Source organism: Theropithecus gelada, chromosome 16 (genome assembly GCF_003255815.1).
Source record: "Theropithecus gelada isolate Dixy chromosome 16, Tgel_1.0, whole genome shotgun sequence".
Classification (NCBI taxonomy): Eukaryota; Metazoa; Chordata; class Mammalia; order Primates; family Cercopithecidae; genus Theropithecus; species Theropithecus gelada.
Window position 1 is genome coordinate 25,860,852 of NC_037684.1, and position 25,448 is coordinate 25,886,299.

At 50.7% G+C, this 25,448-nt stretch overlaps 1 protein-coding gene and 1 long non-coding RNA gene across 3 annotated transcripts in view; one reads left to right on the top strand and one right to left on the bottom strand.

The window, feature by feature from the left end:
• Nucleotides 1-3,577, top strand: part of LOC112610093 — a 43,933-nt gene extending 40,356 nt beyond the window's left edge. Inside the window, exon 3 of the long non-coding RNA XR_003116278.1 lies at nt 1,989-3,577. This is a non-coding gene — a long non-coding RNA (uncharacterized LOC112610093). The remainder of the gene's footprint in view (nt 1-1,988) is intronic.
• SP2 (Sp2 transcription factor) overlaps nt 1-6,188 on the bottom strand; it is a 32,784-nt gene extending 26,596 nt beyond the window's left edge. The window contains exon 1 of one of the 2 annotated variants that reach the window (XM_025363423.1): nt 6,051-6,188. In XM_025363423.1, coding sequence (XP_025219208.1) covers nt 6,051-6,057 — 7 coding nt within the window. In that variant the 5' untranslated portion in view covers nt 6,058-6,188. Of the gene's footprint in view, nt 1-4,428; nt 4,912-6,050 lie in introns of those variants that run through there. The other variant, XM_025363424.1, reaches the window with a different exon arrangement.
• Nucleotides 6,189-25,448: the final 19,260 nt, after the last annotated feature.

Below are 25,448 nucleotides of genomic sequence, written 5' to 3' on the forward strand. Positions count from 1 at the left end.
CCTTTTTTCCCTTATCCTCGTTTTGCCTTCTTAGCACTTCTCACTGTCTCACAAATATCTATTAGTTATTCATTGTCTCCCACTAAGATGTAAGCTTCCTAAAGGCAGGGACTTCTCTGCGTTACTCACTGATGTATCCCAGTCCCTGGCACATGGTAGGTGCTTAACAATCTATGTTTGTTGAATAAGTGAATGAGTAAATCCTGGAGGCTTTACAGCACGAGAGCCTAAAGGGAGTGTAGGAACCAAAGGAGAAAAGCTGCAGATTTGCATACCCTGGCACTAGGTCAGGATCCACCCCACAGCTGACCCAGACCCTGATGGGTTTTAGCTGATGGAACCCTCAACCCCACCAGTCACCTCACATGTGGGCCAGTGCAGTCCAGTCCTGCTCCTGGCCAAAAACTTCAAAGCGCGCCGGGCAGGTGGCTCAAGCCTGTAATCCCAGCACTTTGGGAGGCCGAGACGGGCGGATCACGAGGCCAGGAGATCGAGACCATCCTGGCTAACACAGTGAAACCCCGTCTCTACTAAAAAAAATACAAAAAACTAGCCGGGCGAGGTGGCGGGCGCCTGTAGTCCCAGCTACTCGGGAGGCTGAGGCAGGAGAATGGCGTGAACCCGGGAGGCGGAGCTTGCAGTGAGCTGAGATCGTGCCACTGTACTCCAGCCCGGGCGACAGAGTGAGACTCCGTCTCAAAAAAAAAAAAAAAAAAAAAAAAAAAACTTCAAAGCGCACAACTCCCATCACCACATACCAGGTACTACTGCATTTCAATGCTTCTCTCAACTGACATGCATTATTAATGCTTCTCTCAATTGACAAGCATTGGCGGAGCCAGGATTGCACCACTGCACTCCAGCCTGGAACTCCATCTCCAAAAAAAAAAAAAAAAAAAAAACAAAACAACAACAACAAACATAGCCGGGCGAGTGGTTCATGCCTGTAATCCCAGCACTTTGGGAGGCTGAGGCGGGCAGATCATGAGGTCAAGAGTTGGAGATCATCCTGGCCAACCCAGTGAAACCCTCTCTCTTCTAAAAATACAAAATTAGCTGGGTGTGGTGGCGCATGCCTATAGTCCCAGCTACTTGGGAGGCTGAGACAGGAGAATCGCTTGAACCCGGGAGGCGGAAGTTGCAATGAGCCAAGATCGCGCCATTGCACTTCAGCCTGGCAACAGAGCGAGAGACTGTCTCAAAAAAAAAAGATAATGAAGGCACTCGAATTTGGATACCACCTGTCTGTCTCCACCCTTAATTCTTCTTTCCAAAACGTGACTATGTCATTTGCTAGTTTGCATCCTGACTGGGTCATATCCCATTGTACTGGAAGGGACTCTGGAAATGTGTGGGGGTGGGGACAGCATAAAGAGAACCTGATCAAAGCAGGCCCAAGAAACAGCATCAAGTTTTTTTGTCAAAGAATACTGGGCCTCAGAATTCTTAGAGAACAGGAGGAAAAAAAAGCAAGATACACTTTTTCCCCTAAAGAATCTCATTATGTGCTTTGGCACATTTATTTGTGAGTAACTCCCCACACTTATCCTGGGCCAGGATCAGCTTTTTGTTTGTTTGTTTGTTTGTTTGTTTGGAGAGTCTTGCTCTGTCGCCCAGGCTGGGGTACAGTGGTGCACTCTCGGCTCACTGCAATCTCCGCCTCCTGGGTTCAAGTGATTCCCGTGCCTCAGCCTCCGGAATAGCTGGGACTACAGGTGTGTGCCACTACATGTGGCTAATTTTTGTATCTTTAGTAGAGATGGGGTTTTGCCATGTTAGCCAGGCTGGTCTCGAACTCCTGACCTTAAGTGATCTGCCTGCCTCAGCCTCCCAAAGTGCTGGGATTACAGGCATGATTACCAAGCCCAGCCCCAGGCCAGAATCAGCTTCTGAAATGAGTGGTGATTTCATTTCCCCTGAGAAGACAGGGCTGGCTTACCATTTACTTTTTTGGAGGCTGGGAAATGTCTTGGTTTGTTTTCTTCTAGGCTGATCTAAGAAGATTCCTAATTATCAACTGGGAGCAGAAATATTCCACTTCCAATTACATGGCCCTGCCTGCTCACTCTTACTTCCTATTCACACTCTCTTGGAGGCCACTTTGTGATTCTACCAAATCCTGTAGGAGAGGTGACAACCCTAAAGAGAAGGCTCTAGAAAGATGACATTTGGAAATGTGTAAGTTAGTGTCTGCTGGCTCCTCCTGAGCCACTTCTACTCTGTGATTGAGAGGAAAGGCCACCTAACTGCCTAAATCACCACACAGGGACAAACTGGTATCTAAGAGCACTCAGCAGCAAAAACAAGTAAGCTAAGCCTTTGCACTGCAATGTGGCAGGGCTTTTGGCTAGGTATAGCAAGCAATTCTGATGTGGAGACAAACAGCAGCAACGGGAATGAAATGCCAATGAAGGATTCCAACCATTGGGTCTGCAAGCATGCTTGTCCTGTGACACAAACAGCCTAGACATCTCAGCACTGCTTGGAGCTGCTCATTGGGGGAGCCTGAGAAACATCAGCCCTTTCACAACCCCTTGCTCCTGAGCAGAGCTCATCTCCCAAGAGCAAATCAGCCTGCAGCCCAGTTGGATGAGAAGCACAGTGTTCCCCTGTGCCAGTGGCAGCCTCAGAGCATCCTGAAAGACCGCTTCCTAGACACGCAGTGGAAGCCATGACTTCCCCTAAGCTGCCAGTGCTGCTTCTGAACTCACGTGGAGGTTCTTTTTTCAGTGTCCCCAGAGGCAGTAGAAAAATCCGTTTTCCATTTTGGAATCTATCAAGTAGGACAAATCTGCCACCTGGGAGCATCTCCTCAAGGGCAATCTCTACGCCCTTTCCCACATAGCCTGACAATACCCTCGAGTTAGAAATATCCCTTGTTGGCTAGGCACAGTGGCTCATGCCTGTAATCCCAGCACTTTGGGAGGCTGAGGTGGGAGGATTACTTGAGGCCAGGAGTTTGAGACCAGCCTGGCATAGAGAGACTATGCCTCTATTATTTTTAAAAAAGAAATGTCCCATATTTTTATCCTCTTCACTCATCTTTCCACCTTGCTCCAATAGATTGCTGACAGAAAAGTGAGATCTCCTCCACCCCGAGGTCTCCTAAGAGAATGCTGCTAGCCAAAAAAAGATCTGATTATTGAGGAAGAGCATCTTTAAAAAGACACTCAACTACATTTCAGAAAGATAAAGATCTAAGTGTTGGCTCTATGAGGGAAGAAATAAAGAGAAAGAACTTTTTTTCCTCCTACAACAGGTCTAGACAATGTCATACAAGGAGTTGCAAGCATATCCAAAACAAAAGCAAGGCAAAAACAAGCAAAAAAGCAACAAATGCATTCCAAAATGATCTCCATTTCTCAGCCCAGAAATGTACTGGATACTGGTTTAGTTCAGCCTGTAGGTGGTGGGAAGAAATTCACAAATCCAAGTCAGTTGCAAAAAGGGAATACTCCAGACATATCACCCAATGAACCTGTAAGAAAGTATACGAGCTTCTCTGAACAGATTTTACTCCAGGTTTGCAGCCCACAAGGTTTAAGATTGGGCCATGAGGTTAAATCTGGTAAACTCAGAAATGTTCATGCTACTGCATCCCTAAACTTTGTAATTCTTTGTGTACCCTTTAAAGCAGTGTTTCTCTGCATCTTTTATTCCATAGCCATTGTCCACCTGATCCAAAATATCCTAAATTTTTCTATGTTTGCAAGCAGGGTTTCCAATTTTTGTGTATACAGAAAAGGGGTGTGTGTGAAAAAATAAGTATTAGAAAAAGAACACGTTACGTATATATCACAGAAATGAGTGGGCAAGATTTAGAAGATTGCTGAAACAAAGCCAATACTAAGGTCTACTAGTTGGTTGCAACAAGTTTAAAATGTCTTCAGAAGGGCCCTGGTTGGGCAATACTATACTTGCTGACAGCAAGCTTGGGAACTGACACAGACCTATAGCAAAGGACTGTCCAACTTCTCCAAAAAGCTGGTATTAACCACCAGAAGAAATAAGAAGTTCAAGGCCAAAATATCCAAATGAACCAACCACTCTACTTGCTGAAATGCCATAAAGCTTCTTTACCCCAGACATTTACCCAAATCTTATAATTTCTTTTCTCCTCTCTGACAGGCCTCCACAGGCCCAAACTTTAATAGAATCTGAGAGAAAAAAGTGGCCAGTCCATCTGCTGTCCAGAGTGATGCCAAACTCTTTCTCCTGGAACCAGTTCTACCTGTTGGGCAGTCAGATGAGGGTCCGATTATTAACAAACTCTACTTGGGTCTCCTTGGTAGAGTTTGTGGCTTCAGCAGCCTAGTTCAGGGGGGTTCATAATTATGTCAGACTAGCTTTTTTTCTTGTAGTTGCTTTTAACCAAAGAGGTTAAGCCTCTGTACAACCAAGAGGAAGAACTAGAATTAGAAACCTTACCAATCGTCCCAGCCAATGATAATCCATTTCCAACAGGTATTAACGCCTGTTAGAAGCCACTGGAACACTGACATCATCAGCCCAATTGATAGGTTGTCTGATAGATTCCCCCCCTTCATCGCACACAAGAATTTAAAACAAAACAAGACACTGCAGTTATATTCATTATTGCAGACAATGGGTTTCTTTGTGTTAGTAATTGAAATTACTGCTGTGCTCTGGACTCCATTATTCCCTTTGCAGCCTGTAAGCTGGCCAACACTCTAAACTTTCGAGCCCTAAAAATTGTATCATCCAGAATACCAACTCGGTACAGCCCTCCAATGTGAAACTGAATGCCTTCTGGGGTACAGCATGAAACTGCTTTAGACAGTGCAGGCCAGTGCACCTTGAAACAGTGTCCTTCCAACTGTAATGAAATCTGTAAACGGCAAACTTGGGCCAATTCATTGTTTAAAGCAGATCTACTGGCTCATACCTTTCTCTAGGAAACAATAAGTGAACAAGAAGTAACCTCAGAGGAAGAAAGAACTGTGGGAGAATGCACTGAGAAAGGCCAGACTGAGTCCCCTTGGATGAAGTTAATTAAGAAACAAACATGACAGGATATTGCAATCAAAACCAAGGAATGCAGTCAGGATAGGTTTCTCAGTTGCCCAGAGAAGACATAGTTCCTTTTGAACTAAAATTAGAAAGCCGCTGGGAAGGAAACCTAAGAAGCATGGGTAAGAGGCTGAAAACCGTAAGTCAGCAATGGGGATGCAGGTGGGTGGAGGAAGAAAGCAAGTATCTATTTTATTTCTTCTGTAATTCCTTAAGATTGTTTGCGCCTGAGCTTTGGGACTGCAGTAGTCTTCCCCCACGGGGCGTCAGGTAACAGGCTGGGGAGCTCTGGCAAGAAGTTCTCAAACTTCTCACAATTCTGCTAAGAGCTTGCATCTAGCTGGAGGATCAATGATCCAAGTGAAAACATTAAAGGAAGGTTTTTGCCCACTCCCCAGTGAGAGATCATCTGCCCAGAGAGTGCCCTCGTGTCCTGACACCATCGCCCGACTGGGATACATCAGTAACCGGGCTGTCGTCGATGCCGAGCAGTGCCCATGTGGTTGGCAGCGTCCGGATCTCAAGCGTTCCCTCGCCCCTCTGTACTTCGGGGAGCCCTGAATCGCTGGTGGGCATCTACAGTTAAGAGTGCAGGAAGGCCTCTCAGACACGGAGCGAACACGAGGGCTGTTGGCTGCCTCCTCGGAGCCGACCCAGGCATAGTCCGCCCAGGCAGGAGAGCGGCGCTGAGATGGGTCGGCACCCGGCTGAGAGGTGCCAGGCCACCCCGGTGCCCGCTCCTCTCGCCGGCCCCCGGAAGCGCCGCCCTCCCGTCCGGCGGGCTCCGAGGGGGCGGGGAGTCGAACGCCCCCTTCCGGGTGCCTCCGCCCGGCTGGCCAGCCCCGCTCCTCCTCCGGGCGGGAATCCTCCCTCCCCCGCCCCTCCCGAAGCCGGGCCCCGGCGCCAGGCCCGGCCCCAGGGGGGAACCCCCGGCCTCGGCTCCCTCTCCCCGCGGCCTCTGCCCATCTTCCCGACCCGTGGGGGCCGGGAAGACCCCGCCGGCAGCGGCCGGGACCCACCGCTCATTACGACATCTTCCTCCCTGGCCTCCGCCGCCTCCGCCGCCACCGAGAGCCTGACACCGCCCGCCAAGCACCCGCCAATCCCGGAGCCCGCCACCGCCCGAGCGACGGCAGCCTTCACCAATAAGGGCTTGGAACATTGGGGACCGACAGCACTATTAACCAATCAACCAGAGGCGTCTAGAGCGACGTTGATTTGACCAATAGGTCTGTGCAATGTCACTGATGGACGGTAGACCGCACCAACCGAAAACCAATTGAATAATGAATGACATGTTTATCAGCCAATTGGAGGGAGGCAAAGTCCCGCCTACTGGGTGGTTGATGGACAGCGACAGGAAGCTGGGAGGGGAGGGGCTTAGTCGAAGAGTGCTTTTGTATTGGTCGTGGTTGACCTTCCACCCACCTCTAACCCAGAGGATGAGTGATAGATCTGCCCTGAAGCCAATCAGAAGTCCTTAGGGTGAGGCCCACAAATGCCCCAGAAATAGCATATATATTGTACCCTAAGTCCAGTCTCGCCCAGGTGTGGCAGGAGCTTTTACCTGCTCTTCGGCAGTAGCCGGCTGCCACTCAACCCCATGCCTGGTGAGTGGAAAGCCATCAACCTTTTATTTAGTCCCTCGCTCGTTGTCGCCTCGGGAGGGGCGACTCTGTACAGTGAGGCACTGGGGTCCGGCACCATAGTCAGAGTTGGGGTTGTTTACGCGATACTTCTGAAGGGATTTTCACAATCGGTTAAGCCCCCGTTAATCTTCACATGTTTATTGCGGCGACCCCCATAGCCCACGGTCCCAAACGTGTGCATCTGAATCATCCGAAGCTCTTTCTAAAGGCAGGTTCCCCGGGCCGCCTCTCCTAATCCGACTCGGTACTTCACGGGGCGTGCCTAGAATCTGCATTTTAGCAAGGGCCTGGCATGGACAGAGTTGCACGCTTGAGTTTGAGAAGTACTGCTTGGCCTCTGCCCCACTTACCCTTATCTTCTTGAGATGAGGTAAAGCACTTGGTAGGCACTATCTGGATAGGTTTATCTTTGCTCCCAAGTCTCTTCCGAGAACTTGGGAAGGCTGCCTAGCTTAGTGAGGGAATCCATTCTGGCTTCAGACCAGTCTGGGTTTGAAACCTACACATCCTACTAACTTAGGCAGGGTACCGAAACTCCCTGAGCCTCGTGTCCTCATCAGTAAAACGAGGTTAATCACACCTACACCTTAGCGCAATGGCTTTAAAAATAAAAAAATAAAAAAATAAAACATAGCCCATCAAGAGAAATAAATTTTGCATACTGACCAGTACACTTCTGTTTGAGAGTGTCACAAAGTTTCCGAAAACAATGCTTACTACTTGTGATACACTGATAGTTTCTATGCCTATCCTATCTTATTCTCGTTCTTGTTGATCATGACTGGCAATTTGAAAAACACTGCTAGGAAAGGTTGGTTGATAATACAAAATGCGGAGCAGAATTCCGGGTACACAGTAATTACTGAAAAAATGTTAATAGCCTCTTCCAGTCTACTCCTTTCAGTAGAACAAGGAGTAGCCTTTGAAGAACAAGACTTTAGACGATAACACTCCTCTAGTAAAGATCCTTCATGGGATCCGTATCTCCTGGATAAAGCCCAAACTTCTTTCTAGGCAAATTCCTCCCACTCTTTTTTCTTCTTAACCTCAGCATCCACCAGAGGACACACTCTTACTGGTGTATCTTTCATGCTTTATCTCCTCCCTGTACCCCCATTCCCTTCCTACAAACCCTACCCTTTTCCCTCCAGGAAAGATTCCAGGTTCCTAAACACGCTTTTTTCCACTAGTTGACTTTCTATCTTACCCTTCCCTTCTGGTAAACCCCTATGCATCCATGGCCACATGTGGTGGCTCACACCTGTATTCCTAGCGCTTTGGGAAGCCAGAGGCAGGTGGATCGCTTGAACCCAGGATTTCGAGACCCAGCCTGGGCAACATGGCGAAACCCTGTCTCTACAAAAAAGCCGCATGGGGCGGTGCACACTTGTAGTTCTAGCTACCTGGGAAGCTGAGGTGGGTGGATCACTTGAGCCTAGGAGTTTGAACTTAAAATGAGCTATGATCACACCACTTCACTCCAGCCTGGGTGACAGAGCGAGACCCTGTCTCTCAGAAAAATAGATAAACTCCTATGCATGCTTCAAGACTCTGCTGTAAGTCTGCATACCTCACTCCTGCCTAGCTATAGCTTCTTCCTCCCCTGCGCTGCCCTGGCACATGCAAAAGGGCTTCTCTCTCACACACTATTTCCACACTTTTATTCTCACTTCTTGCTCTCTTGCTAGACTGAGCTGTGGTAGAAGGATTGAGGCCAGCATAGAGGAGGATCAGCAGGAAATGTAAGCTGAGTTAAAGAATGAATATTTGCATACAATGACATCTGCATGACTTGTTTATGTAGTCCATACATTCTGTTCCCAGGCCATTTTTCAAGTTTAGATTGCTTCACTGTCAAACCAAGGACTCCACCCAGGTTCCATGACTCACCTGTATTAGGGTGCAGGGATTTGGGGGGGAGGTAGGTGGGGTTGAATATCTTGCTGGGCCACTGTCAAACCTCTTCTGGGAGAAAAACTGGGGGTGGCCGGGCGCGGTGGCTCAAGCCTGTAATCCCAGCACTTTGGGAGGCCGAGACGGGTGGATCACGAGGTCAGGAGATCGAGACCATCCTGGCTAACACGGTGAAACCCCGTCTCTACTAAGAAATACAAAAAACTAGCCGGGCAAGGTGGCGGGCGCCTGTAGTCCCAGCTACTCGGGAGGCTGAGGCAGGAGAATGGCGTGAACCCAGAAGGCGGAGCTTGCAGTGAGCTGAGATCCGGCCACTGCACTCCAGCCTGGGCAAAAGAGCGAGACTCCGTCTCAAAAAAAAAAAAAAAGAAAAAGAAAAACTGGGGGTAACTATGCTTCTAACCTAGAGGCCCCATCTTGAAGACCGCAGAGGTGAAAAAAAAAAAAAAAAGTGTGCACACACGGGGCGGAGGACAGGGCGTGAAAACTTGGAAGAATTCTGCAGTCGTTTTGAATTATTTGATTGGTTTTGCCCTTTTAAAGGTCACCTTATCTTTTGTTTGTTTTTGTTTTTGTTTTGTTTCTAGGCTGTCTGACTCTTCTTACTAGAGACACAGCCAAAGAAGGGGAGGACCCTTTGGGGTTTTTTTGTTTTTTCTTTCTTTCTTTCTTTTTTTTTTTTTTTTTTCTGGAGATGGAGTCTTGCTGTGTCACCCAGGCTGCAGTGCTGTGGTGCGATCTCAGCTCACTGCAACCTCCGCCTCCCAGGTTCAAGCGATTCTCCTGCCTCAGCCTCCTGAGTAGCTGGGATTACAGGCGTGCGCCACCAAGCCCGGCCAATTTTTGTGTTATTAGTAGAGACAAGGTTTCACCATGTTGGCCAGGCTGGTCTCAAACTCCTGACCTCAAGTGATCCACCCACCTCAGTCTCCTAAAGTGCTGCTTTTCTTTTCTTTTTTTTTTTTTTTTTTTTTGAGATGGAGTCTCGCTCTGTCGCCCAAGTTGGAGTACAGTGGTGCGATCTCGGCTCACTGCAAGCTCCGCCTCCTGGGTTTACGCCGTTCTCCTGCCTCAACTTCCCAAGTAGCTGGGACTACAGGTGCCCACCACCACGCCCGGCTAATTTTTTGTGTTTTTAATAGAGACGGGGTTTTACCGTGTTAGTCAGGATGGTCTCGATCTCCTGGCCTCGTGATCCACCCGCCTCGGCCTCCCAAAGTGCTGGGATTACAGGCGTGAGCCACTGCGGGAAGGGGACACTTTCTAAGAAGAAGACCTAGTTCATACTTTTGTCAGGCCCATTGGAGTCTTAGAGCCTCGTTCACAAACACCCCCGCTCCCCCAACGACCACACAACTCCTCAGAGATTTTTTCTTTCAAGATGGCCCCTGTCCTCAACAGAGAGGGAGAAGGTCAGACAACGGCTTGGAAATGCTTGTGGTCTCTCTGGCCACACTTTTTTATTTATTTATTTATTTATTTATTTATTTATTTATTTTTATTTTTTTTTTTTGAGACGGAGTCTCGCTCGGTCACCCAGCCTGGAGTGCAGTGGCCGGATCTCAGCTCACTGCAAGCTCCGCCTCCCGGGTTTACGCCATTCTCCTGCCTCAGCCTCCCGAGTAGCTGGGACTACAGGCGCTCGCCATCTTGCCCGGCTAGTTTTTTGTATTTTTTAGTAGAGACGGGGTTTCACCGTGTTAGCCAGGATGGTCTCGATCTCCTGACCTCGTGATCCGCCCGTCTCGGCCTCCCAAAGTGCTGGGATTACAGGCTTGAGCCACCGCGCCCGGCCTTATTTATTTATTTATTTATTTGGAGACGGAGTCTCGCTTCATCGTGCAGGCTTGAGTGCGGTGGCGCTATCTCAGCTCACTGCAATCTCTGCCTCACAGGTTTAAGCGATTCTCCTGCCTCAGTTTCCTGAGTAGCTGGGATTACAGATACGCGCCACTACGGCCGGCTATTTTTTGTATTTTTAGTAGAGATGGGGTTTCACTGTGTTGGTCAGGCTGGTCTCAAACTCCTGACCTCATGATCCGCCTCCCCTCGGCCTCCCAAAGTGCTGGGATTACAGGCATGAACCACTGTGCCCTCCCTTTATTTTTATTATTTTTGAGACAGAGTCTCCGAAGCCTCAACCTCCTGAGCCCAAGTGATCCTCCCGCCTCTTGAGTAGCTGGGACTACAGGTGTGCGCCACCATGCCCAGCTAATTTTTAAATTTTTTGTAGAGCTGGGGTCTCCCTATGTTGCCCAGACTGGTTTCAAACTCCTGAACTCAAGCGACCCTCCTGCCTCAGTCTCCCAAAGTGCTAGGGTTATAGGCATGAGCCACTGCACCTGGCCGTGGCCACACTTGAGACTCACTAAAAGAGCTTTTAATAGGTTCTGAAGTCTGGGTCCCATCCCAGGAAATTGGACTCTCTGGGGGCATCAGTATTAAGGAGTTCCTCAGGTGATTCCAATGGGCAGCCAAATGTGGAAAAGGACTCCTTAGCCCAAAGATACCTTCCCACTGGGGGTGCCCAAGTGAAAAACAAGGAAAAGTCTGTGCCCTCCACCCCCACCCACTCCTGTCCCTCCCCTTTCTGAATTTCTCCTCTTCCTACCCTACCTGCTGCCATCTTCACAGAGCCAGGGCCAGTGGGTGGTTCTGAGTGTGTGTGTCAACCTCAACCAGGGGCGACATCTCCTCCCTGGTGTGTCTGGAGGCAGGTTCTCTCAGTGATATTTCCCTTTTGTCTCCAACTGCTTTCAGTTTCTTTCTACTCCACATTGTCACTTTCTCTACATTTCTAACTTACAAAGCTACACATTCCCCACCGCTAAAAACCCCATGCTCGTCTTGTCTACCATGGCACCTTCCGTTCCCAGCACATTGCTTGATTATAGTAGGTGCACAGTAAATGTTTGCTGACTGACTAAATGACTATATCCTTTTAACACTTCTCAGGGACTTACCCCTTCTCTTTCAGGCCCAGCTTCTTCCACTTCCACTTCTCCTTCCATGTCTACCTCTGAATCCCCTTCTTTTTTTTTTTTTTTAATTTCCCTGAGATGGAGTTTCACTCTTGTTGCCCAGGCTGGAGTGCAATGGCACGATCTCAGCTCACCTCAACCTCCACCTCCCAGGTTCAAGCGATTCTCCTGCCTTAGCCTCCCTAGTAGCTAGGATTATAGGCATGTGCCACCATGCCTGGCCAATTTTGTATTTTTAGTAAAGACAGAGTTTCTCCATGTTGGTCAGGCTGGTCTCGAACTCCTGACCTCAGGTGATCCACCCGCCTCGGCTTCCCAAAGTGCTGGGATTACAGGCTTGAGCCACTGCGCTCAGCCTGAATCCCCTTCTTTCTTCACTTTCCTGTGCTTTTCCTGCTTCCTGACATTCTCTTTGTCCTTTTTTGCACAGGGCTGTCCTCATCTAATCCATCAGTACCAGACAGTGAACATCTCTCCCCCAGGATGCTGAGGAAGGGTGCTGGACGGAAGGATGTGGAACTACAGCCTCTGCTCTCAAGATACTCAGATCTGGGCAGGGAACATCACACATCTGGGCCTGTCAGGGGGTTGGGGGCTGGGGGAGGGATAGCATTAGGAGAAATATCTAATGTAAATGACAAGTTGATGGGTGCAGCAAACCAGCATGGCACATGTATACCTATGTAACAAACCTGCATGTTGTGCACGTATACTCTAGAACTTAAAGTATAATTTAAAAAAAAAAAAAAAAGCTTCAGATCCCTCCTGGAGCCTCCTATGAAACCACATGGTATAGCTGGTGCTGTTGGTCCAGAAACTAGAAGAATATCAGGCCAACCGTCTTGATTCTCTGTTGGGCCTCACTCATAGCTACAACCCAACCTTTATTGTTGGTGTTTATCTTTGAAGAGTTACAGCCAACCCAGCCTTCTAAAGACGGCTTGTTTTGCCTTAAGGATTTCCCAGTAACCCCTGCTTCTCCCTTTTCCCTCCTATGGTTTTCTATGTTCTCATCTCTTCCTTTTCTACCTATGGGGAAACCAAAATTGCAAACTGTTTTTTTTTTTTTTTTTTTGAGACTGTCTTGCTCTGTTGCCCAGGCTGGAGCACAATGATGAGGTCTCGGCTCACTGCAACCTCCACCTCCCAGGTTCAAGCAATTCTCGGCCGGGCGTGGTGGCTCAAGCCTGTAATCCCAGCACTTTGGGAGGCCAAGATGGGCGGATCGCGAGGTCAGGAGATTGAGACCATCCTGGCTAACACGGTGAAACCCCTCTCTACTAAAAAATACAAAAAAGTAGCCGGGTGAGGTGGCGGGCGCCTGTAGTCCCAGCTACTTGGGAGGTTGAGGCAGGAGAATGGCATAAACCCAGGAGGCGGAGCTTGCAGTGAGCTGAGATCCGGCCACTGCACCCCAGCCTGGGTGACAGAGCAAGACTCCGTCTCAAAAAAAAAAAAAAAAAAAGGAAAAAAAAAAGCAATTCTCTTGCCTCAGCCTCCTGAGTAGCTGGGATTACAGGTGGGTGTCACCACGCCCAGCTAATTTTTATATTTTTAGTAGAGATGGAGTTTCATCATTTTGGCCAGGCTTGTCTCGAACTCTTGACCTCAGGTGATCCACGTGCCTCAGCCTCCCAAAGTTCTGGGATTACAGGCATGAGCCACTGCTCCCAGCCCAGAGTTGCAGACTTTTGTAACCCAGACTCTCTCATATGCAGACCCACAAAACTATTTGATGGGACAAACACCTAGCTTGGATGAATTTGGGTTATTTTTTTTTTCCTCCTAGGGTCCATCAATGATTTCAGGGATCTAGGTTTCCTCAGTCTTCTGTGAACATGAAACATTCACAAAGACTATAAGATGTATCTCCCTGTTACACCACACCCCGGATGCACACATACAGACACACCTCTGTCCTCACTGCTGGGGATGCCACTCCTGACTCCTGCCCTAACACATCAACTTCCTCTGCCCCTGGTTCCCCTGTCCAGGCTGATGGCTCCCCACCAACTGCCATGGAATCTTCCAGCAAGGACATTCCACTCATCCTTCCCCACAGGGTTCTTCCTTCTTTGCTGCTTCTTTCTACCCCCAGTCTCCCTGGGGTGGGATCTGTGGAGCCTCAGGGAGAAAGGGCAGGGCCCCAGGTAAAAGGAGCCCTTTAAGGCGGAAGGCATGGGTGCCTCCTCTGCCTTTGTGTGTCACCACCAGGGGGCACCCAAGGCATTTCCAAAGCAGCTGCCCAGTATTCACCTTACAGGAACACAGGGCGGGCAGGGAGATCCAGCTTGACAAGCAGCTATTCCCCCAGGAATGGGGCCTGTTTCATTCAGAGACTGAGAGTGGGTTCCAGCCTCTACAAAGAAACTCCTTAAAAAGAGTCATTTGGGGCCGGGTGCAGTGGCTTACCCCTGTAATCCCAGCATTTTGGGAGGCTGAGGTGGGTGGATCACCTGAGGCCAGGTATTCAAGACCAGCCTGGCCAACATGGCGAAACCCCATCTCTACTAAAAATACAAAAATTAGCCAGGTGTGGTGGCACGTTCTTGTAGTCCCAGCTACTTGGGAGACTGAGGCAGTAGAATCACTTGAATCTGGGAGGCGGAGGTTTCAGTGAGCCGAGATCTTGCCACTGCACTCCAGGCTGGGTGACAGAGTGGGACTCCATTTCAAAAAAAAAAAAGACAAAACAACAAAAAAAGAGCCATTTGGGGCAGGCATGGTGGCTCATGCCTGTAACCCCAGTACTTGGGGGAGCCTCGGGCAGGAGGATTGCATCTTGAGCCCAGAAGTTAGAGATTAGCCTGGGCAACATAGTGAGACCCCCATCTCTACAAAAATTTTAAAAATTAGCCAGGCTTGGTGGCTCTCAACTGTAGTCCCAGCTACTTGGGAGGCTGAGGCGGGAGGATCCCTTGAGCCTAGGAATTCGAGGCTGTAGTGAGCTGTGTTTGCAACACTGTACTCTGCCCTGGGTGACAAAGCAAAACCGTGTCTCCCTGTCTGAAAACAAAAACAAACACACACATTTACCTCTTCAAGGAATTTGTTTCCTACCAACCAGCTCCTCTTACCTCCCCTGGTAGCATTATCTTCTCTCTGCCTCAGCCCCTCACCTGCACTCCCCTGCTCCCCACCTTTCCTGATCCCATCGACCACAGCTCCATGTGGCGCCCAGTCTGCTTCTCTGAGTCCCAGCCCACTGCAGACCGGAAGCGTCCCCAGGGACAAAGGGAGGCTGAGAGTGTCCCTGACCAGGCACTGCCGTCTCTGCCTCTGCCCCTCTCCCTCCTAGGCCCTCACTTCTGTCAAAACCACATCTCAGTCCCATTGCTAGCCTCCTGAGGGTTCCCAGAGACCCTGAGTGTGGAGGGTGTGGGTTCAGAAGGACCAGGGCTGGGAACAGGGGCTGGAGGCTGGGCTCAGGAGCAGCACTTGTCACCTGAAAGCACTGACCCAGCTGGGAGAGACTCGGGAAGTGGGCCATGGGGGCGATAACAATAACAATACTCATATTAATAATAACACTGGGGCCCACAAAACGGCTGTGAAATACCCGCTAATGATCCCTTATATTTATAGATCTTCTCCTCTTAGACACTTCAGAGCCATTGCCCAATTAACCCTCCTAGATTCCCTAGAAGGGACAATTAACCCCATATTTTATGGCCGGGGAAACCTAGGCTCTGAGAATGTGATGCAGTTGGCGGAGGTCGTCCATTCCATTAGTGACAGCAGAATTTGTGGAGCAGGCCGGGCGCGGTGGCTCAAGCCTGTAATCCCAGCACTTTGGGAGGCCGAGACGGGTGGATCACGAGGTCAGGAGATCGAGACCATCCTGGCTAACATGGTGAAACCCCGTCTCTACTAAAAATACAAAAAACTGGCCGGGCGTGGTGGCGGGCGCCTGTAGTCCCAGCTACTCGGAGGCTGAGGCAGGAGAATGGCGTGAACCTGGGAGGCGGAGCTTGCAGTGAGCCGAGACCGCGCCACTGCACTCCAGCCTGGGCGACAGAGCAAGACTCCGTCTCAAAAAAAAAAAAAAAAAAAAAAGAATTTGTGGAGCAGCCCTCTCTCCTTCCTTTCATCTACATCCAGATGCACTTATGCTGGGCACAGTGGCTCATGCCCACAGTCCCACCAGCACTTTGGGAGGCTGATGGATCGCTTGAGCTCAGGAGTTTGAGACCAGCCTGGGCAATATGGTGAGACACTGTCTCTACCAAAACTACAAAAAAAAAAAATTAGCTGGGCATGGTGGTGCATGCCTGTGTTCCCAGTTACTCAGGAGGCTGAGGTGGGAGGATCACTTGAGCCTGGTGGGAGGAAGTTGCAGTGAGCTGAGATTGAACCACTGCACCCAAGCCTGGGAGACAGAGCGAGATCCTGTCTCAAAACAAAAAGGCTGGTGGCTCATACCTGTAATCCCAGCACTTTGGGAGGCCAAGGTGGGCAGGTCACCTGAGGTCAGGAGTTTAGACCAGCCTGGCCAACATGATAAAACCCCGTCACTACTAAAAATACTACTAAATCTCTACTATAAATAAAGAAAATTGTTTTCTTTTCTTTTTTTTTTTTTGAGATGGAGTCTTGCTCTGTCACCCAGGCTGGAGTGCAGTGGCAGCATCTCGGCTCACTGCAACCTGTGCCTCCCAGGTTCAAGCAATTCTCCTACCTCAGCCTCCCGAGTAGCTGGGATTACAGGCGCCTGCCACCAGCCACCATGCCAGGCTAATTTTTCGTATTTTTAGTACAGACAGGGTTTCTCCTTATTGGTCAGGCTGGTCTCAAACTCCCGATCTCAGGTGATCCACCCATCTCGGCCTCCCAAAGTGCTGGGATTATAGGCGTGAGCCCCGGCACCCAGCCCCAAGAAGGTGCTTTTTTCATTTTTTTCATTTTTTTCTTTTTTTTTGAGATGGAGTCTCACTCTGTCACCCAGGCTGTAGTGCAGTGGCGCGATTTCAGTTCACTGCAAACTCCGCCTCCTGGATTTGAGCGATTCTCCTGTCTCAGCCTCCTGAGTAGCTGGGATTACAGGCACGTGCCACCAAGCCCAGCTAATCTTTGTATTTTTAGTAGAGATGGGGTTTCACCATGTTGGCTAGGCTGGTCTCGAACTCCTGAGTTCAGGTGATCCACCCACCTCGGCCTCCCAAAGTGGTGGGATTACAGGCGTGAGTCACCATGCCCTGCCAAAGGTGCTTTTTGCTAATCTGAACTCGGGCATGTAAAGTGGGAATGTGCTGTGTTTGAAGCAGGAGGGAGTAAAGTTACCTAATCTAAGAACTTCCTTGTTATATAAGGTTATGCAGCCTAGACAACGTAGCCAGACCCCCCCATTTCTACAAAAAAAAAAAAAGTGAAAATTATCTGGGTGGGTCGGGCGCGATGGCTCACAACTACAATCCCAGCACTTTGGGAGGTCAAGGCGGGCGGATCACGAGGTCAGGAGTTCGAGACCAGCCTGATCAACATGATGAAACTCTGTCTCTACTAAAAATACAAAAATTTGCCAGGCATAGTGTCATGCGCCTGTAATCTCAGCTACTCAGGAGGCTGAGCCAGGATAATCGCTTGAACCCGGGAGGCAAAGGTTGCAGTGAGCTGAGATGGCACCACTGCACTCTAGCCTGGGTGACAGAGTAGCAAGACTCCTGAAAAAAAAAAAAATGCTGGATGTGGTGGCACGAGTCTGTCATTCCAGCTACTTGGGAGGTGAGGTGGGAGGATCACTTGAGCTCAGGAGGTCGAGGTCACAGCAAGCACTGAAGGCTTCACTCCACTCTAGCCTGGGTGACAGAATGAGACCCTGTCTCAAAAACTATAATAATAAAATTTAAAAACAGTCCAGGAGTGGTGGTTCACGCTTGTAATCCCAGCACTTTGGGAGGCTGAGAATGGCAGATCACCTGAGGTCAGGAATTCGAGACCAGCCTGGCTAACATGGTGAAACCCCATCTGTACTAAAATTACAAAAATTAGCTGGGCATAGTGGCAGGCGCCTGTAATCCCAGCTACTTGGGAGGCTGAGGCAGGAGAATCGCTTGAACCTGGGAGGTGGAGGTTGCAGTGAGCCAACACCGCGCCACTGAACTCCAGCCTGGGCGACAAGATTGAAACTCCGTCGGAAAATAAAATAAAATAAGGCTGGGTGTGGTGGCTCATGCCTATAATTCCAGCACTTTGGGAGGCCGAGGCAGGTGGATCACGAGGTCTGGAGATCAAGACCATCCTGACTAACACGATGAAACCCTGTCTCTACTTAAAATACAAAAAATTGGGCTGGGCACGGTGGTTCACACCTGTAATCCGAGCATTTTGGGAGGCCGAGGTGGGCGGCTCACAAGGTCAGGAGTTCAAGACCAGCCTGACCAACATGGTGAAACCCTGTCTCTACTAAATATACAAAAATTAGCTGGGCATGGTGACACGTGCCTGTAATCCCAGCTACTTAGGAGGCTGAGGCAGGAGAATCGCTTGAACCTGGGAGGCAGAGGTTGCAGTGAGCCGAGATCGCACCACTGCACTCCAGCCTGGGTGACAAAGTGAGACTCCATCTCAAATAGTAATAATAATAATAATAATAATACAAAAAATTAGCTAGGCGTCGTGGTACATGCCTGTAGTCTCAGCTACTCTGGAGGCTGAAGCAAGAGAATCGCTTGAACCCAGGAGGCGGACGTTACAATGAGCCGAGATCGCACCATTGCACTCCAGCCTGGGTGACAGAGCGAGACTCCATCTCAAAAATAAATAAATAAAGTGATGCACTGGAGCAGGTGACCCAATGGGGGCAGTGAGGCAATGGGGGCAATATGAATACAGGCCTGGAGAGGAGTTTCTGAATGACTTGGATGCTGGGGTGTGGGGGGGTTCCGTGTGGCTGGGTCCCTGCATTGTGAGAGCCGCCTTGCACACTAAGGCTACCACAGACTTGCCTGCATTTTTCAAGTTGCTGGTTCTTCTCGTGGTGCCCCACCCACCAGCTCCACTCCTGAATCTTGGTCTCCACTCCCCCTCTGGCCTCTGACCCCTGCAGCCTGGGCCTGAGATGGTCCCTCCCCCAGCTCCTGGTTTCACCTCTGAAACTCCAAGGCTCCACATTGCTGAGATTTTACTATGGCTCCCAGCTGGGTCCTACCTTTGATCTGGCTTCAAAAAATAAAAAGCAGTACCGGGAGAGTAATTTTCCCGACCTGCTGGGTAGGAAGGCAGGCTGGAGGCAGGTCCTGACCAGCCCGGCCCACTCCTGGAGCCTGGAGTCAGAAGCTGGTGGCAGAGGGGGCGGGGGCCGGGGAGCAAAGCCATCTTTCCTCATTAACTTCCTCCCCTTCCTTTCTGGGGCGCTGACCTGTGTCTTCTTTCCATTCCCAGCCTGCCAATCAGCAGGGAAAAGGATGATACAGCTGCTTCCCCCGCACCCCCGCCCCACCGAGGCTCTCCCCACTCAACCTCTTGCCTCTTGGGCAGCAGTGCCTCAGTTCTCTCTCTCCACTATTCCCTGGGCCTGTCCCTGGGGTGTGGGGACCGAGCACTCAGGGTGGGGCCTGGTAAGGCGCAAGTCTGTGCCCCCTTGCTGAGCTCCTGAGACATTACTCAGTTGGCTGGCTCAGCGCCAGCTCTGGTCTTGAGGGACTGGACTGAGGGGTGGGAAGGGGAAGGTCCAGCTTTTTATGGGGCTTCCTGCCCACCCCTCTCCCATGGTGCTGCAAGCCCTGGCCCAGGATTTCCATCTTTCAGCAGCAGCACCTGCCCCTCCCAGTTCAAAGGCTCTGGCTCCTCACCTGTTCTCAGGATGCTTGCCTGGCCCTTTTAAGTGGTTAGCAATGCACCCCACCCCCACCCAGCTGAGGGTCTGGGCTTCTCCATGCAGGTGGGGAACCAGGGTGATGGGGCACAGGGTACAGAAGAGGCAAAAACATGCTTCAACCAGCTGAGCTGTCCCCAGTAGGCACAGGGCTACTGCCCTTTGTTTCAGTGGGTAGGGAAGGAGCCGGGGTCTGGCCCAAGAGAAAACTGGCAGCTGGGTTTGGTGGAGCAAGGACAGAGGGCATGGGGCTGGGGCTGGGGCTGGGCACCTTCCATTTGAGAAATTCCCGTCTCAGCTTTTTGGCTCATTGGCTGAAATGAGAGATGGCCGCTAAGCACAGGGACATTCTATGTTTCCGTGTCTTTATTTTCCCATCCTTGCCCCCTGTCAGGTAAGACTCCTACCCACATGCTCATTGTGAAAGCATCCCCTAAATATTGGAGCTGGCAGAACCCACTCACTGCTCCCTTCCAGGCCCCCAGGCTTGTCAGGGGTTCTGGCCACTGCTGTGCATTCTTTGTGTGGGTAGAGGAACAGTGACAGCCCGAGCCCCACTTTCTCCAGGGGGAGACCCCTTCTGGAAGTTGCCCCACCTCCGCTCTCCTCTCGCCTTGCCCCAGGCACCTCTCCCTGACCTGGGGGCAGAGAGGAGAGTTCAGGGAGGGGGAGGAAGTTGGGAGCCACCTCGTCTCCAGGTGGGGCGGGGTCCCAGCGGCGATAACCATCTTCTTGGCAGCTCCAACCTGTTCTATTGGTAATTTTTTTTTTTTTTCCTAGAGGAGAAAGGTGAAGGCCTTGGCGGGGAGTTACTCTGGCTCTGAAGTGTCCTTGCAGCTCCCCAGGCCCCTGCAGGCCTTGTGCAAGAGCTGTAAATCTCTTACCACCCACAGGCCTGGGGGCGCCTGCCGCTGGGACTTTCATGTCCGGAGGTTTTATGCCTTTGCTCCTCTGTTGGGCTCCATAGCTCCTGCCTGGGGCCTCTCCCTAGCCTGTAAAAATCCAGTCCCATAAATCTCTGCTGCCCCCCAGGAGCCAAGCAGAGTTCTTCCCACTCCAACTCCCACCCATAAGCGTCTCTCCCCTCAAGAGACCGAAGTGAAGTGGCAAGGCAGAGGCAGAAGGTTTCCGAGAAGGGCAGCAACTAAATGGGGGGTCTTCTTGGGACCTCCTCCAGCATCAGTCACTGCTTGGGTGGGATTGGACTCTGTAACTGAATGGTCTGTTTCCAGCTTCAATGCTGGAGGGGCTTCTGGGGGTCTCTTGGCCTCCACTGCCTGTTAGTATCCACCTGAGCCTCTCGAGACAGGTGGCTGTCTGTCTGCCAAGCCCCCAGGTGCATTGGAGGTGGCAGGCAGCCCAGTGACTATGCTGCTTTCCTGGATCAAAATGGGAAACCCAAGGAAAGGGAAAGGAGTAACAGTGGCTGAGGCCTGGAAGGTCATGGATGGACTGCACGGTCCAGTGGATTCCGGGGTAAAACATAGTGCTTAACTTCTTAGTCCGATGGGGGAGACTGGGCACTCGTCCAGGACCTGGGCATTGAGAAGGGGGCCAGATTTCCGGACCTGGGTAGGACTCAGGGCAGGGACAATACTGTGCCTGGGAACGTCCCACTAGAGAAGAGGAGCACCAGACTGGCTTGGGAAGGAGGAAGAGGAGAGAGCTGCAAAGGGAGCAGGGTGTCTCCAGCAGAAAGAACAGTTTGTTCGCAGGTTCCTAGGGAAGAGGTTGTGACCTGGGTGGGGGGACGCCAGCAGGTTTGCCAGGAAGGTGAGGAGTCTGTGCCTGGCTCCACCCTTCCTGGAAATACATGGGAAGGAGAGAGCGGCCTTCATGCTGAGGGTGGGGAGAGGCAAGGTGGGCGGTGGGAGGGAGGGCTCTATGGTGGAAGGGCTTGAGTGGGATGCAGCTGCTCAGGAGAGAACCCAGGCCAAACTCTCACTGACCCTCCTGGCTTACTGGGATCTCACTGCCAGATGAGCAGACATTGGGAAGCCCAGGATCTCGGTTCAGAAGTCATCTCACTCACCCACCCCTATCCCTGCCATGTCCAGATTCTGACTTGCATCCCATCTCCCCATGCCCACTGCCAGGCTGAGCTAGTGCTCGTGGCTACCATTTATTGAGCGCCTACTGCATGCCAGGCATTGCTCCAAGCTCTTTACTTACATTGACTCATTCAAGCCCATTTTCCCTATGAGATAGGTCCTATGATCAGCCCCATTTTGCAGAGGAGAAAACTGAGCTTAAGTAACTTGCTCAAGATCACACCATTGGCTTCACACAGTCAGGATTCTAGCCAGGCATCTGGCTCTGGAGCCCATGTCTCCACCTCTGCCCTCTGCTGCAGAAGAGGCTTCGCCACCAAGGCCCGGGGAAAGGGTGTCCTCTGTGCCTCCCAACTCCTTCAGAGGCCAGTGGGGTTGGCCCTGGGCATTTGGAGAGAAGCCTGCCAGTTGTCCTCTTTCCACAGGGAAGGGGCAGATGTAGCCTAATGTTCTGGTGCTTTCTAGGGGTCCTCTGCCTTTTGGGGGATGCTCACCTCAGAGGCAGCATCAGGGACTAGCTCCTGATTCCCACGGGGTGCCCTGCTTCCGCTAGTGCCCAGCAACCATGGGGAAACTGGGCAATAGCAAAAGTGAAACTGACTCAGCCGGTTTCCCACCCCCGCCAAGGGAAATGGGGAGCAGCCTCGGCTGGACAACAACCAATTAGGCACTTTTTATTGCCCACGCTGTCATAATCCTCAGAGCTTGGCTAGGATGAAGGAGAGGAAATAGGATAGGATGGAATTCCAAGATGCCTTTAGAGTTCATCCCAGCCATTCCCCTGCTTCTAGATGGGAAAGTTCAAATACCATCCACAAGAACTTTCCTCCAAGTGAGGCTCTTAGCCCTGGAAGTCAATAGGCCTTTGCATCTATTGCATCTAACAAGAATCCTTCAACCTCATAGAGGGGTTTTCTCCTGTCCTTTGCTCCGGCGACTCAGGGAAGAGGAATCTTAGTTGTGTTTTTTCCTAGGACACGGTGGGTGAGGAGCTAGGCTCATGCAGTCGTGAAGACCTCTGGTACCACCTGGATGGTGGCATTAGGGATCAGGGAACTACAGATTTTTCAAGTGCAATCTGACTCCTCTCTCAGACTAGCAACTCCCAGAGGACAGAGGTCTTGTCTCCTCCCTCAGACTGAAAGCTCCTGGAGAAACTGCCTTCTCTCGCTTCCCTCTCTTGTCCCCTGCCCCTTCTCTCAGTTGCCCAGGGCAGAGCTTTGTCCACAGAGGGCCACTCCTGCTGTCCATAGAACCTTGACTGTGTGGGTGACTCAGAGGAGGCTGCATTCTGATTGGGAGGTGCTACCGTGGTCTGTCGGTGCCTCTGTTTCCTCTTGTGTAGAAAGGAGTTGTAATGAAGATTAATTTTTTTTTTTTTTTGAGATGGAGTCACGCTTTGTTGCCCAGGCTGGAGTGCAGTGGCGCGATCTCGGCTCACCGCAAGCTCCACCTCCTAGGTTCACACCATTCTCCTGCCTCAGCCTCCCGAGTAGCTGGGACTACAGGCGCCCGCCACCACGCCTGGCTAATTTTTTGTATTTTTAGTAGAGATGGGGGTTTCACCATGTTAGCCAGGATGGTCTCGATCTCCTGACCTCGTGATTTGTCTGCCTCAGCCTTCCAAAGTGCTGGGATTACAGGCGTGAGCCACCACTCCCGGCCATGAAGATTAAATTTTTAAAAAGCATGTGCCTGGCTTGTGGTAAGGGCTCAGTAAATGAGAGCTTTCATTGCCTTCAGGAGAGCCCCTCCTAGCTTTCTGCTTATCAGAAATCAGGATGGGGAGATCCAGCAGCCTGAGCTTAGAAAGGTAGCCTTCAAAATGAGAATCACAGAAGCCAGCCAGTCTAGCAGCCCTTTGCGGGTCTTGGGCTGAGACCCTGGTGGACAAGTCAAGTCCATTATCTCCAGGAGGTGGCGAGAAGATCCGTGGTCAGCGTGGGCAACCTCAGAGATCTTCAGCAGACAGGGTGGCAACGAAGACGGATTTCAAGTTAGGACCCAACTGCCAAGGCAGGGCAGAGCAAACAAGGGAGAGTACATTTCGTTACTTCAGAAGACCTGGGAGGGGTGTGGTGGTTCCTTTTCCAAGGTGGTGGTCGTCTCAAACCTAAAAGAGATGTTCGTCAGCATGCTGGGGGGTTGGGGCAGAGGTCGGGAGAGGGATGCAGTGACCTCTCTAAGATCAGGGATTTCATAATCACCTGAAGAAGGGGAGGAGATGGAGAGAGGTGAAAAGCACACCCAGGCTGAGCAAACATCCACCTTCCCTGTCTTTTTTTTTTTTTTTTTTTCTTTTTCTGAGGCGGAGTTTCACTCAGTCACCCAGGCTGGAGTGCAGTGGCATGATCTCAGCTCGCTGCAACCTTCACCTCGCGGGTTCAAGCAATTCTCTTGCCTCAGCCTCCTGAGTAGCTGGGATTACAGGCGCACGCCACTACATTGGCTAATTTTTTGTATTTTTACTAGAGATGGGTTTCATCATGTTGGCCAGGCTGGTCTCAAACTCCTGACCTCATGTGATCCGTCCGCCTGGGCCTCCCAAAGTGCTGGGATTACAGACGTGAGCCAACGTGCCCGGCTGCACCTTCTCTGTCATGGGCAGACATACACCTCTGGGTTCAGAGTATGTTCATGCATGCATGGATGCAGGGCACAGAAGGGGATCTAGAGGTTGACAGCTACTGTGAGGAAGAGGAGACATTGTCTCCCGAGTTGGTTCTGTCCTGAGTAAGGACCCTGAGTGAGGCTGAGCAGGTGACACCTGGCATGGAGCCAGGGCCCTCAGGTGGGCAGGGTGGGCAAGTGGGAGGAGGGGAAGTGCAACACGACTTTATGAGAGATGAGGCGGACCCCTACAGCCTTCTGTCTTGGGTGTCCAAGGAAAGAGCAAGTGGGAATGAGGAGGTGGGGCAGGAGGAGGGATTCTGAAGCTCTCTGGAAAATCCTGAGTGTGGGGGAGAATAACTCACTCTTCTTTTTCTCAGCATCAACTTAATAAGTCATGTCCCAGCCTGGGCAACATACCAAGAACCTGTCTCTAAAAAAAAAAAAAAAATTAAAAATTAGCTGGTGTGGTGGCACGTGCCTGTAGTCCCAGCTACTCAGAAGACTGAGGCTGGAGGATCGCTTGAGCCCAGGAGTTTGAGGATGCATTGAGCTGTGGTCACGCCACTGCACTCCAGCCTGAGCGACAGAGTGAGACCCCAACTCAATAAATAAATAAATAAAATAAAATCATGTTCACTGCTAAATATACAGTGGTAATTGGCCAATTAAACAAAAAATAAGCTGGGTGCAGTGGCTCATGCCTATAATCCTGGCACTTTAGGAGGCTGAGGTGGGAGGATCACTTGAGCTCAGGAGTTCAAGACCAGCCTGGGCAACATAGGATGACCCCATCTCTACATTTTTATTTATTTTTTAATTAGCTGGGTGTGGTGGTGTGCGCTTATAGTACCAGCTACTTGGATGGCTGAGATGGGAGGATTGTTTGAGCCTGGGAGGTTGAGGCTACAGTGAGCTGGGATCACACCACTGCACTCCAGCCTGGGTGACAGAGCGAGACCCTGTCTCAAAAAAAACAAAAAACAAACAACAACAACAAAAAACACATTGAAATAAAAAAGTCACCTCCACTGGGAATTCTTTCCCTTATGCTTCCATGTCTCCCTGACTTCCTTTGGGTGATCTGCCTACTTGTGAAAATCTTTCCTGAGTGGACAGGTGGAGGTGCCTCCCCTCTGCTGCCTCCTCCCCTGCCAGCAGTCAGCTTCCTGTGCTCAGTGCAGGGAGCAGATCTAGAGGAGACCCCGTCAGGCAGTGGTGGTCAGATAGGGGAGGCGTAGTTCTTGACCACAGAGATGTCTCAGCCTGAGTGGGAAGACAGAATACATCCCTGATTCATCAGCAGAGACCAGAAACAAGGGCAGACAGCAACTGAATGGAATTATTGAGGTAGTGCTGGGAGAATGGGAAGAAGATACAGGAAAGGGGCTGAGTGGAG